The 14,075-nt window shown below is 38.9% G+C and overlaps 1 protein-coding gene across 1 annotated transcript; it reads left to right on the forward strand.

Moving 5' to 3' along the window:
- Positions 1-5,580: 5,580 nt before the first annotated feature.
- LOC131257798 (putative disease resistance protein At1g50180) lies at positions 5,581-8,834 on the forward strand. Its single transcript, XM_058258700.1, has one exon. It carries the CDS (start codon positions 5,631-5,633, stop codon positions 8,244-8,246), a length of 2,616 nt encoding a protein of 871 aa, XP_058114683.1. The 5' UTR covers positions 5,581-5,630; the 3' UTR covers positions 8,247-8,834.
- The last annotated feature ends 5,241 nt before the right edge of the window (positions 8,835-14,075 follow it).

Below are 14,075 nucleotides of genomic sequence, written 5' to 3' on the forward strand. Positions count from 1 at the left end.
AACAACTCCCAATACTCATCTAATCATGCATACATATAATTAAACATTCAATCACATAAGCATGATTAAACAAGTGCGTAGATGACAATTTCAAACAGAAGCATATATAATAGTTCAGTTTCCCTGCTCTACTCTTGACGGACGTACTAAACTCATGAGTTTATCAAATTTCACTATCGAAGATTTTAAATTAAGTTAACATCTAACATTTACAATTTTTCATTAGGAATGGCTCCCGTAAGAGACTTTATTTAGTTTTTTATGGACTCACCACAAACATCGGTCTTATACAAGAACTTACTGATGTATAATATTTCCGTCTAAGGATCCCGCAAAAAACTTTAGTTGATTTTCATAGGCTAACCAATAACCTCGGTCTTAATCCAAGGACCTACGTTTTCTCCCCCGGAGACTCTTATAAAGACTAACACGTACGCACTCATGTCCGGTGGCCTACACAAGGATTTGATTTAGGCCCTACGCAAGAAAATGAACCTAGTCAAGTTTGGGTCACGAATTCTTACTCTCAATCCTACACAAGGAAAGAGAGTATACGAGCTCTTACAATTGACTACTTATTTGTCGGATTCAGACCCTTTTTTAGCTCTTTTTTGGGTTATTTGATCAATACTCTTCCATGCTTCAATAAGCTCCTATTTGCTCCATTGAACATGATGTCGATGCTTTGGCAAGGCTTCAGCTCCAAGATCAAACACCTTACATGTAGTGCTTCTTTGAGGTGACCAATGTGATGAGAGATTGGTTAAATCTCATACAACTAATGAAAAGTTGCAATTCATAAGGGATTCACCTATATGGGTCTTCTATAGGATTCGGATACTAGTATGCCTATAGAGGTTGAATCTAATCTCTAGAAATTAGAGAAGTTCAAGCACATCTTTAAGGTAGAAGTTGAAATCCTCATTAGAAAGTTGGTTTCAATAAAGATGACTTAGAACTCTTTAGTTTAAAGACTTGAGATGAGAAATATGATTATTGAATCACTTAGGCTTCTAGTATTAAAAAATTTATCCAAATGCCTAAGAATCGAATGACATTTATAAGAAATTCGAGTTCTAACGGTAAAAAAATGAGTAGATAACGACTTTGTTGATGGGATCAAATGGTCTTCAATACTATCAATGTGAACTTTCAATGCCATTGAGAAAATCAGATAATATGATTAATTCTTGCTAGATATATCTGAGTTACCTATTCGATGCCATTGAAGTGAACATTCAATGCTATTAAAAAAAAAAAAATTAGATAAAATGATCATAAGTGGAACCGAGTTGAGCTTGACACAACTCTGCTCTGCTCGCCCAATAGTTAACCCCAGCTTGAACTCAACTCGGCTCGGCTCGGTCTTCGAACCGACTGGTTAGCTCAGCTTAGTTGGTTAGTGGCTCGGGCCGATTAGAGCCGAGTTCAAGCTTGTGCGACAGTTTCTCAAATATATAGAGTGTATCCTCAATTTCTCACATAATGCATAATAGTAACTGTAGTTTACAGGTATTTCATCAAACACTCGGTGAGCAGTATCAAAATCAAGATATGAGGGTAGTTTTGTAATGTAAAGTTTTTTTTTTTTTTTTTTGGTAGTGATTTATTTCGTATTCATTCCTTCCTCGCCACCCGCCGATCCTACGAAGAATGTACGCACCCAAAACAACATTCATTGAGTCATTTAATTAAACACTCGGTTAGTAGCGTCAATATCAAAATAACTACGTCACCGGACCATTTTGATCCGAGTCAATTCGAGTCAAGTCGAGCTCGGGCAAGCTTGAACTCAACTCAATTTTTTTCGTGCTTAAAAAACCAAATCAAATTGATCAGAATCCAATTTCAAGTTGAGGCGAGTCGAGCTTTTTCAAGTCGAGTTAAGCAAGTTGACTAAGCTAATTCAACTCTTGTATGGCACTAGAAGTAGCCAAATAGCAATTGTAAGGACTGTAGAATTCCGCAAAAGGCTTTTGCATGAAGTTCCTGTGCTGGAAACTTAGGTGAGCCCCACCATGATATTTATGAGAAATCCATCCCATTCATCCATTTTTTAAAGATCATTTTAAGACATGCAGCCAAAAATGAGCTAGATCCAATACTCAAGTGGGCCGAAAACATGAGGATTGAAAGTTTCCAGTTGAAATATTTGTATGGCCACGGAAGTCTTGAATCAAGCTAATATTTATGTTTTCATTTCATCTCAATAGGAATGATGTTATGAACGGTATAAATGGCATGTAAACATCATTGTAAACCCGAGAAGGTTTCAATTTCCCTACCCACCTTTTACTTTAGTGCAGCCCATTTGAGTCTTGAATACTGCTTTTTTTTTTTTTGTTTCAAATCTTAAAATGATCTCACAAAGCGAAAGGATGAGGTAGATTTCTCACAATCATCACGTTAGGCTCACCTAGGTTTACAGCAAGGAAGGCTTTCGTAGGAGATCCGCGTCCGTCAGGAACGAACGTGGGCTGGGTACCAAACACTGACCTACGACATCGATTTGGGTGGCCAATCTCCGTCCCAGGACGCGGATTAGGTACCTAGATACGGACTGGTAACTACCCTATACCTAACAAGAAATGGACAGCAGCTCCGTGATGCATGGGTTTTATCCGAACCAGGTTGTAAGTTCAAAAATTAGGCAGATGACTCAAGTAGAACGTTGACAATGACAGCCGCTGTTGAAACCTTCCTAACCTATGCTGATGGTAAAATTCCATCCAACCTCTTAAAAAGGTAAGTTATCTTTATTTCGACTGTGGATGCAGCGAACTGCAATTGGGACTGGCCATTTCCGTGTTTTTCAGATGGATGGCACAGATCATCAGCCACAACAACTGCAAAGTAAAAGGGGAAACGGATTGGCTAGTCCCCCTTCCACTAGCCGGGTGGCTGATGGTCGGTACTTTGTGGGGCCCACTCATCCATTTTTACAGATCATTACCGAAAATGAGAGGGATATAAATCTCTGGTGGATCACACCACAGGAAAACAATAGTGATTGGATGTCCACCGTTAAAATCCTCTTAAGGCCAATTGTACTGTTGATTTGACATCTTTGATTAGGTAATACAGACTCATATGAAAGGAAAAAACAAAGATCAGCTTGATCCAAAACTTTTATGACCCCTACAAAGTTTTTAATGATCACTGTTCATTTAAAAAAATTTCATGTAATGCGGTCCCCTTGAGATTGGGATATACCTTATTTTTTGTCTCATACTATAAAATGATCTTAAAAAAATAGATGGACGGCATGGATAAAATACATACATCATGGTGGGTCCCACAGAGCACCGACCACCAGCCATTGGCTGGTGGCAGGGGGAGTAGCCAATCCGTTTCCGCATGTAAGACGTAGGTTTACCTTACAGAAGTAGAGACTGTGATTGAATGAACGTTGAAGCATCGCATTCTAGGCCCACGCCTGCATGGAACACGGAGCACCACGTCACCAAGTCTGTGGGGCCCACCATGATACATATACTATGTCCACACCGTCCATCCATTTTATGAGATTATTTTAAGCATGAGCCCAGAAATTAAGTAGATCCAAAGCTCAAATGGACCGCACCACATAAAGCAGGAGGATTGAACGTTTATCGTTAAAAACATTTTAGGGGTCATCGAAGTTTTGGATCAGTCTGATATTTGTTTTTCCCAATCATCTAGGTCTATCTGATTTCATGAATAGATTGGATGATAAATAAACATCATGGTGGGCCCTAGGAAGGTTTCAATGGAGGGATCATTGTCCCACTGCTTTCTGTGATGTGGTCCAGTTGAGCTTTGGATTTGTTTCGTTTTAGGGCTCATGATCTAAAATGATCTCACAAAATGAATGGACGGCTTGGATATAACACATACATCATAGTAGCGCCACAGAACTTGGTGACATCAACACACCAAATTTGGATATAGCACATAGGTGGTGCAATTCCACTAGCGTGAGTGTGTGGGTGTGTGTAAAAATAAAATAAATAAATAAGTAAATAAATAAACACCATGTACATGCAAAAGTTAACCACCAGCCACCTACCTGTTGTCAAAGTTATGTGGCCGTCCGTTGATGTATGTATTTTATCCCCGCCGTACATATATTCTTCCAGCTCATTTTAAGGCATGAGCTAAAAAATGAGGCAAATCCAAATGTCAGGTGGACCACATCACAGGAAATAAATATTGATTCAATATCTACAATTAAAAACTTCATAAGGACTCACTGTAATATTTATTTGCTATCTAACTAGTTGACAAGGTCACACATATAGGGATGAAGGGAAAACAAAACTATCAGCTTGATCAAAAACTTTTGTAGCCCTCAAAAAGTTTTTAACAATAAGTATTCAATCCCCCTATTTTCTTTAGTGTGGTCCACTTAATATCTATATCTTCCTAATTTTTGGGCTAACAATATAAAATGAGCTGAAAAAAAATAAATAGATAGCATGGATAAAACGTATACAGCATGATGGAGTCCACGGAGCTTTGATATGAGCTGGCTGTTTGGTGTTGTGGTCAGTACTTTATCTTACAAGGTTTCACGGGTGCACGCATACGCAAATTTCCTGCTAAAGCCTGCTAAAGCTTTTCCCGGCAATTTCCTGCGAAATGATGCTAGTTGGGATTCAAAGACATATTTTAGGAAATATACATTATCCATCCGTTTTTAGAGCTCATCTTAAGGCATAAATAAAAAACGTAGTGGATCGAAAACTTAAGTGGGCCAAGCCGTAGGAAACAGCGTATAAACATCAAGGTGAAGGGTAGAAAGGTTTCAACGGTGGTCATTGATTTCCCCCGTTATTCTTCTGGTGTGCCCCACCTTAGTTTAAGATCCATCTCACTTTAGGTTGAATATTCTAAACTGAGCTCTCAAAACGGATGGACGGCGTGGATTTCTCACAAACATCGCAATGTCCCCACCCAGCATCCTTGGTCTACATGACTGACCTTGTAAGCAAAGATGCAATAAATGCAGTCTGAGATGATGTGGTCGGATTAGATTGCAGGATTTTCCGGAAACGGATTGGCTACTCCCCTGCCACCAGCCAATGGCTAGTGGTCGGTGCTCTTTGGGCCCTACCATGATGTATGTGTTTCATCCATTACGTCCACCTATTTTTATAGATCATTTTATGGCATGGACCAAAAATGAGATATATAAAAATCTCAAGTGGACCACATTACAGGAAAGAGTGTTGAAAGAATGTAGATCATTAAAAACTTTTTGGGGTCATAAAAGTTTTGGATCAAGCCGATCTTTGTTTTTTCCCTTCATCTGTGTCTGTATAACCTAATCAACAGATTGGATGTCAAATAAACAGTACAGTGGGCATTAGGAGGATTTTAATGGTGGATATCCAATTACTATTTTTTTCTGTGGTGTGGTCAACCTGAGATTTATATCCCTCTCATTAAAGGGGTCAAAACCTAAAATTATCTTTAAAAATGGATGAACGGAATGGATGAAACACATACATCATGGTGGGGCCCAAGGAGCACCGACCACCAACGACTGGCAGGGGAGTAGCCAATCCGTTCTGTTCTCAATAAAATCTTGCTGCTTCGTGCTTCACCCATCAACTGAATTTTCTTGTGAGAGAAACGATACAAGAAAGATGCTTGCTGAGCCTGTTGTTTCCTTCCTAGTCGAAAGATTCGGCAATCATCTCATTCAAGAAGCTATTTCCTTGATTGGATTACATGATCAAGTCCAATGGATTGAAGGAGAACTACAGTGGATGCAGTCCTTCCTAAAAGATGCAGATGCAGAAAAACAAGGAAATGAACGAGTGAAGAACTGGGTGCAGGACGTCCGCAGCATTGCATATGATATGGAAGATGTCATCGATGCCTTTCTCTTGAATGTACAACCCCTAAGGCCACGAGGATTCTTGTCTTCCCTCAACAGCTCTTGTTTCATCCCCAGCAAGTTGATAGCTCGCCATAAGATCGCTTCAAATATCAAACATATAAAGCTCAAAATTGATGACATTTCCAAAAGAAGAACTACTTACGGCATTGAAAGCATTGGCGGAGGAGAAGATAGGAGCTTTGCTGGTGAAAGCCTAGAAGAATGGAGGCTCACTTCTCCTAATGTTCAAGAGCCTGATTTTGTTGGTTTTGAGAAGGAATTGGAGGCATTGGTCATGCGGTTGATTGGTGGAGAGCCGCGGCGTTGTGTTGTTTCTGTAGTGGGAATGGGTGGTCTTGGTAAGACGACTCTTACTAAGAAACTTTATAATACTGATAATGTTAAGAAACATTTCCATTTACATGCATGGATTTCTATATCACAAGAGTATGGTATGAGAGATCTTTTGCAGGCCGTCGCAAAACGCTGTACGGAGCTCTCTGAAGATGAGCTCGAGGGGATTGAGAAAATGAATGTTGTGGAGTTGAGGGAGAAGATTTCCGAGTATCTGAATAACAAGAGATACTTGGTGGTATTGGATGATGTGTGGAAAAGCGAAGCATGGGATGCTATGAAGGATGCATTTCCAGATGTGAGCAATGGCAGTAGGGTCGTGCTCACCACACGAAATAAAGACGTAGCTTTATATGCAGATGCACGAAGCCAGCCCCATGAACTGCCATTTCTAAACAGTGAAGATAGCTGGAAATTGTTTGGTAAGAAAACATTTGCAGGACAAGATGGGGGTTGCGCTCAGGATTTGGAGGAGTTAGGAAGAGAGATTGTGGGAAAATGCCATGGTCTGCCTCTTGCGATTGTAGTCATTGGAGGGCTCTTATCCAGAAAAGAACCAAGGGAGTGGGAGAATGTATGCAAGAGCATTAGCTGGCAATTTGCCGAAGGACAACCCCAAATCTCTAGAATATTATCTTTGAGCTATCAAGATCTGCCCTATTACTTAAAACCATGTTTTCTCTACTTGGGCATTTTTCCTGAAGACTATGCCTTACCTGCCAAGAAACTGATTCAATTGTGGGCCGCAGAAGGGTTTTTGAAACCGAGAGGGGGCGAAATGCTGGAGGAGGTTGGAGAAGATTATCTGAAAGAGTTGATTCAAAGAAGTATGATCCAAATTGCAGAAAGAAGTTCAAGCAAGGGTATTAAAAGTTGCCATATTCACGATCTTTTGCGGGATCTTTCCATATCAAAAGCAAAGGAAGAGAAGTTTCTTCAAGTTCATCATGAGAGTGTGTATGCTCCATCCACATCAACAGCCCGTCGACTTGCAATTCACCATAATGCCTCAAGTGAGTTATACACTTCCTTAAAATCTTCCACTCCATGCCTTCGATCTTTATTGATCCATAATCAAGTTGATCAGAGGCTCAGAAGGAAACAAGACAAGTTTCTTTGGATAGGCTTTAAATTGCTGAGGGTGTTAGATATACACAATGTGGCAATAGAGAAGCTACCGAGTGAGATAGGTGCACTGATCCACTTGAGATATCTCAGCTGTACGAACACTTGGTTAAAAAGGCTCCCATCATCGATCGGCAATCTTCACAATTTACAAACACTAGTTGTAACATCTTTTCATAACATCAAAGTACCAAGCACAATAGGGAAGATGAAACAGCTGAGACATTTTCATGTGAAGAGTGCAGGCAACAAGGCTTTTTATGTTAGTTGGGGTGTGATAGAAGGTTATCCGCGACTCGACCGGATTAACAATCTCCACACTCTAATGTGTGTAAAGGCTGGGAAATGGATGCAGAGTTGCTTGGGCAAGCTCACCAATCTCAGAAAATTAGGAATAAAATTAGATATGGAAGGAGAGTATGATGATGTATTTTTTGAATCCATTGTTAAACTGGACTGCCTCCAGTCCTTATTCGTGACGGGATACCAATTCCGATCGTTTGCCCATTTTAAACATCTTTTCAAGTTATGTAAATTGCGTTTGTATGGTGAATTAAAGAAGCATCCCGAGTCTTGTGAATTCCCACCAAACCTCACCAAGCTCACCTTGAGAGACTCCCATTTAAGGCAAGACCCACTTGCTACGTTGGAGAAGCTGAAAAACCTTCGCATTCTCAAATTGCTGGAATATTCGTTCGTTGGAGTGGAAATGGCGTGTTCTGCACAAGGGTTTCCTCGACTTGAATACTTACTTCTTGAACGGTTATATCAATTAGAGGAGTGGAGAGTGGAGGAAGGCTCGATGCCATGTCTTTTACATTTACGGATCAGTTACTGCCAACAATTGAAGAAGCTTCCTGAAGAAATTGGAGCTGCGGTACATGTCCAAAGAATTCAATGAATGGCTTGAAGAAGACGCATTTTTTCTATACCAACCGGGCTTGTGTCCTCACATTGCAGTTCTCGCGGCAGCTGGTGCACATATCCTCTGTTCATTCAGTCCGGGTCAGCAGAATCAGTATCTGGTTTTGATATTGCAGCCAAGCTTCCATTCCTATCAGTGTACTTCAGCGGCAGCTACCTGTCTTTGCTGCTCCCAGCGTGCGTGGAGCCCTTTTCATCAATAGATTGAGCCTGCTCTGTTTTTTAATGGGAGACCTGCTCTGTCCACTCATGTTCTGCTGGTTCTCGATCCTGATGATAGGAGGGTCTCTTAAAAGCGAGCCATTCGACAGCGGGATCCAGGCCCATCATCACAGGATGCAGAGTAAAATGCTGTGTGGAGATTGCTAGGAGGAAGTGTTGTCTGTAGGCTTGTTTGCCTTTGGAGTTCCTGGTTTCTATGCCTGCCTGTATTTGTGGCTGATGGAATTGTTATTTTCATTGCTGTGTGGATGGAAGATCCGGTGCTTTGTGTTGCTGTTATGTTTGGGGGATTTCTAATTTGTTTAATGGGAGATATCAAGAGGTAGTTTGGGAGTTTGGTTCATTGAAGGTCTGCCACTTTCCTTCTCTTCTTTCTCCGATGAGAGCTTGTAGTTGGTTCTGTGCTGGAGCAGTTTATATTGTAATTGCTGCAGTTTTTTTTTTTTTTTTTTAGTTTGGATGACACCACAATGATTTATGTTTTAGATCCACAGCGTCCATCAATTTTTACAAATCATTCCAGAGCATAAAGTTGAAAAATAAGACATCCAAAGTTCAAGTGGCCCACGCCACATAAATCAGTGAGGATTGATTGACTACCGTTGAAACCTCTCTAGCGTCCACCGTGAGATTTATTTGCCATCTAACCTGTTCCTAAGGTCACATATACTGGATGAAGGGAAAACACAAATATCAGCTTCATCGTAGCCTTCTATGGCTGCAAAAAGTTTTCAACAGTAGATATCCAATTCTCACTGCTTCGCTAGTGTGGCACACGTGAGCCTTATATCTACATCATTTTTTTGTCATATTTCCTAAAATGGCATTTAAAAAATGGATGGACAGTGTGAATCCGATACATACGCCATGATGTGGCCATGAAAGTTCCACGTGTCAACACTCCTAGTTTTTTCTCTCCACCAGGAATGTGTTGCACAAGCGAGTGGATTAGATGAGATGCCAACCTCACCAAACCCACCTTGATGTGTGTATTTTGTACCCATCATGTTCATCTATTTTTCAGATTATTTTAGGGCATTATCCAAAAAATGAAGCACATCTAATTATCAGGTGAATATTCATAAATAATGTTGATTGACCATTAAAGAGCCGCAAAAGTTTAGACCAAACTGACGTTTGTTTCCTCCCTTCATCCAGGCTCATGCGAACTTATCAACCGATTGGATAGAAAATAAAAACTACGGACGTATTAAGGTGCGTCCTATGAAGCTTTAAATGGCAGGGTGTTACACCCTTATCCATATCTCAAGTAGTAGACTGAGATAAGATACCTCATTTCAACACTGAGGTCATGGTATGGATGGATTCCCTGTTGGGGGTGGCTAACAGTGGAGTGTGTACTGACAGGGGGTGTGTACCATCAAGCTAATACCAAAAATAAAAAATAATAATAATAATTAAAAAATGGCTGGGTGTTAAATCTCCATTGTTTCGTGGAGTATGGTCAACTTGATAATTGGATCTTCTTAATTTTTGGGACGAAGGTCTAAAATAATATGAAATAACATAATAAGATATGGATAGAGTAGATACAAAACACACATCAGAGGGCTCCACGTCTTAGGTCAAGCCGGGTCGCATTTAATCCGCCGCCTTGCACCACACAGTGAGCAATGAAATTTCTTGACGTGTGAAATTTATGTTGGCCCCACGAGGACGTATTTCTTAGATCCACACTGCTCATTCATTTTTTCTGATCATTCCAAGAAATAAGCCCAAGAAAAATTATAGATCCAAAGCTAAAGTGGACCGCATAATGGAAAACAGTAAAGCCCCTGATCAAGCTGATATTTGTACTTTAACTTCATCCAAGTAGTCAAGATAAAAAAATAAGCCTCATGGTTGACCCTAGGAAAGTTTCAACGGTTGTTTCTTCAATTCCCATTGCTTTGTAGTGTGATCTACTTAGATTTGAATAATGTACCTCTTTTTTGGGCTCATGCTCTAGAATTATCTGGAAAAATTGATAGACTATATCTAAAAGTCATGGTTGGACCTAGAAAATTTTCACACATTAAAAATTGTGTTGTGTAGCTAGCAATTTATTTGGGCGGAGTTTGGATCATCTGTGTTGAAAGGCACAAGGCGACACGGATTTCCTGTGAAAGCCTTTCGCAGGATGTTCCTGCACTAGGATTCTAGGTGGGGTTCATTGTGAAATTTGTGAGAAATTCACACCGTCCATCTATTTTGAGAGTTCATTTTAGGACATGCAACAAAAAATGAGGTGGATGTAAAATTCAAGTGCACTGCACGATAGTGGTACCTTGAGTTTCATAAAGTCATTCTCATATATTTTCATTGAAAATACAGATGAGTGCATATATGTGAAAATCAGTTATACGAGATTAGTAAATACTATGCCAAAACAACGAAAAAATAGACTAAGGCCATCGTAATAGTTGGCCAACAACGTAAAATGTTAACATGTTGGTGTCGTAAAACATGATGGATAAGAGTCTATTGAAAAAAATGACGAATCATATTCGTCATAAACCTCATTAAGTCCGTCACAAAACTCAATTGTTCGTTCTAAAATTTGACGACGGATCACATACGTCGCTACTCTTTGGAGAGGTGTCGGAATTATTATTTCAAAGCAACAACAGATTTAGTCCGTCATTAAAATTTCTAACCAAAAAGTGCATTATTTTTTTAATCTAGTGAACCTGATAGCATATCTATACATATCTAATTCATAATATCAAAGCATATGTGACCATCAAATACATGGATTGTAAAAACTAAAAGAATATGCATACACATGAAAATCAAAAGATTATGCCAAGAAAGCATATCTTAATCAACTTATGATGTTCACTTGGGCAGTCTATTGTTAAAAGTTTTGTATATAAAAATAATAATAATAATAATAACAACTTTAAATTTGTTGTTTTTCTAATATATCGCACCTGATAATATATCTATACACATCAAAATCATAACTTGAAGGCACATGACTATTCAAATGCGTGGATTGTAAAAACTCAATATCCATACATATCAAAATCATAATATAAAGACGAGAAAAAAAAATATATGAGCCTACGTACGATATAATATACTTGTAAGTTTTATTCAGTAGAGAATTATCTAGTATTTGTAGGACTCATCTATGTGTAGCAAATGATGATAAATCTACTCCCTGAAAGTTGCTTTGTCACACTACCTATGAGGCATATCTTTTATGGGAATTGGTGGCCCAAAGAAGTATTGGATTAGTCGGAGCTTTAGTTTGATCCGATTCATGTACAAGCATTAGAGATCTCATTTTGATGATTCTATTATTCAATTTATATCTTGCTTCTCCTTCACTGGGCACATTCATTTTTTAGTAAACAAGACTTTGATTTATATCTTGGAGATATGTTCAATAGGGTCACATGGAGATAGGCACGTATGATCAAGTTAGGCATGTAATCTGCATACCACACTCCATATTATTGATCCATATCGTTAAGGTTATGGTATTCGTGATTTTAATTCGTCACACTTCGAAAAGATTAATTATTGTGTTGACTACCATGATCAAATATCAGTAGCCTTAATGGATCAGATCTAACAAGCTTAGCTTATAATTATCCAACGATGGTGTTTTGAAATTTAGTAGGGCACCCATTATGAACTTTTGAAGCAAATACATTTTATAAAATGTTTTTTTTTTTTTTTACAAAATAAAATAAAATATTTTATTTCCTTTCAAAGATTAGTGTTGCCCATGTGAGAGAATGTAAGGCTTCATTGGGTAGACCACACGTGATCATTAGTTTAGATCTAACCATTGAATTATTCATATTAAGCGATACGGTGAGCTCCACTACAATTGTAATCATTACAAATAGGTTTAGGGCGAAACGCTTAAACCATGATCCCTATATACGGTTATTAAGACGGATATGAAAATGTGAGACTTTAGAGGAAAAAAGTGTTATGGGTAAGCTTTTTCGGCCTTCTTTCCTATAAATACATGTCTCGGTCCCCTCACCCACATAGACAGAAAATTCTAGTCCCATTGAGAGGTTTTCTTAAGGGTGTAAGGTGCAGAAGAATAAGATCCCTGTAATGTACGCGTTTAAGATTACAATTAATAATCACCATTATTGATGCATAAATAATCCATTTCTCCAGCTATTTAGATTGCAATCCCTGCTCAAAAATTTGATTTTATTAGACATTGGTCTGACTTATTGCTGGCCTTAATTGTGGATGGAGCATAGCCTTAAAATCAAATTGACACAATGACTCCTCACCTATTCGGTTTGTGGCTATAAATGGATAGTTGAAACAAAAATGATCAATATTGGTCCAAATTAAATGACCAAAATCATATGCATGAGATCATGTGATAAGTACCGAACTTGGTGAAGGATGGCCCGGATGGGAAGCCTGCAAGATCCAACAGTTTACACAATATGGAATCTTCACAAGAGTCACAAATGTACGATGCACATCCAACAGTTTATCTAACGACTATTGGAGCAGAGAGGTCCAGTCACTTCTTTAATTCTACAGTTAAAATTGGTCATGATTACTATCAATGGGTTAGATCATATAAAGAATGGGTCAGATGAACATAATCTATAGATCAACTCTTTCCGTTTTCTTTTGTCTGATAATTTCTTTTATATGATTAAAAAATGAACCCCTCTTTTATGGGAAAAGCTCAGAGAGTTTGAATAAGGCTGGAAGTTATCTACTCTCATCCAATCTCGCTATATCTAATCTCAAGTTAGAAATTGAATTTAAACTTTAAAGTTTGAAATTCAATTTTAAACTAAAGAGAGAAATCAAGAAGGATAAAAGGAGGGAAACTTGTAGGACTCACCGACTAATAGTTTCCTACAAGCAGGTCCCATGGGTGGCAAACCCACAATGAGACCTATGATTTAAACAAAGGGAAGGTAGTAGCCACTATCAACACTGGGTCCAAAATTCAGATCGGTTAACTTGGTAGATGTAAAGAAGATAGATGGTCTATATCTAAAGCAAAGGTGAAGCTCAATGGGTTACTATTGTCCTAATGTCCCTCTAAAGTGGCCCACAACATAACATACATTTTTTATATCAAACTATGGCCCCACTCGTAAGAAATTAATCCCAATGGATACGGAAATGCTACAGCTGATTTTCTTCAAGAAGCAAGCAAGGCATCACAGCCGGAACCTGTACTTTAGCATCTTATCCATATTGTTCCCTATGGTGTGGCCCACTTGTGTAATGGATCAACGATATTTTTTTCTAATATACTAAGGGCGTGTTTGGGCGGGCGCTGGATATGGGATATCCGTCGATTTTCTGCGGTTATCCAGACTCGTCCATCCCACCGGCTGTTTGGCTAGTGTCTGTACGGACGATGGCGCCACCCTCATAAACGCTGCGTGGGATTTTGATCTGATTCGGTGAATCCGTCCCACCGTTTTCTCCATTCCCTCCATCGGTTTAAAAAATAAATGGGAAAAAAAAACAAAAAGAAAAAAGAAAAAAAGATATACACTGCTATACCCCACACCTCATTTGAGTTCCTGTGACCTTTCACCACCATTAAAAAAATGGCAATGCCTCT

The sequence above is a fragment of the Magnolia sinica genome, chromosome 10, assembly GCF_029962835.1.
Source record: "Magnolia sinica isolate HGM2019 chromosome 10, MsV1, whole genome shotgun sequence".
Taxonomy (NCBI): Eukaryota; Viridiplantae; Streptophyta; class Magnoliopsida; order Magnoliales; family Magnoliaceae; genus Magnolia; species Magnolia sinica.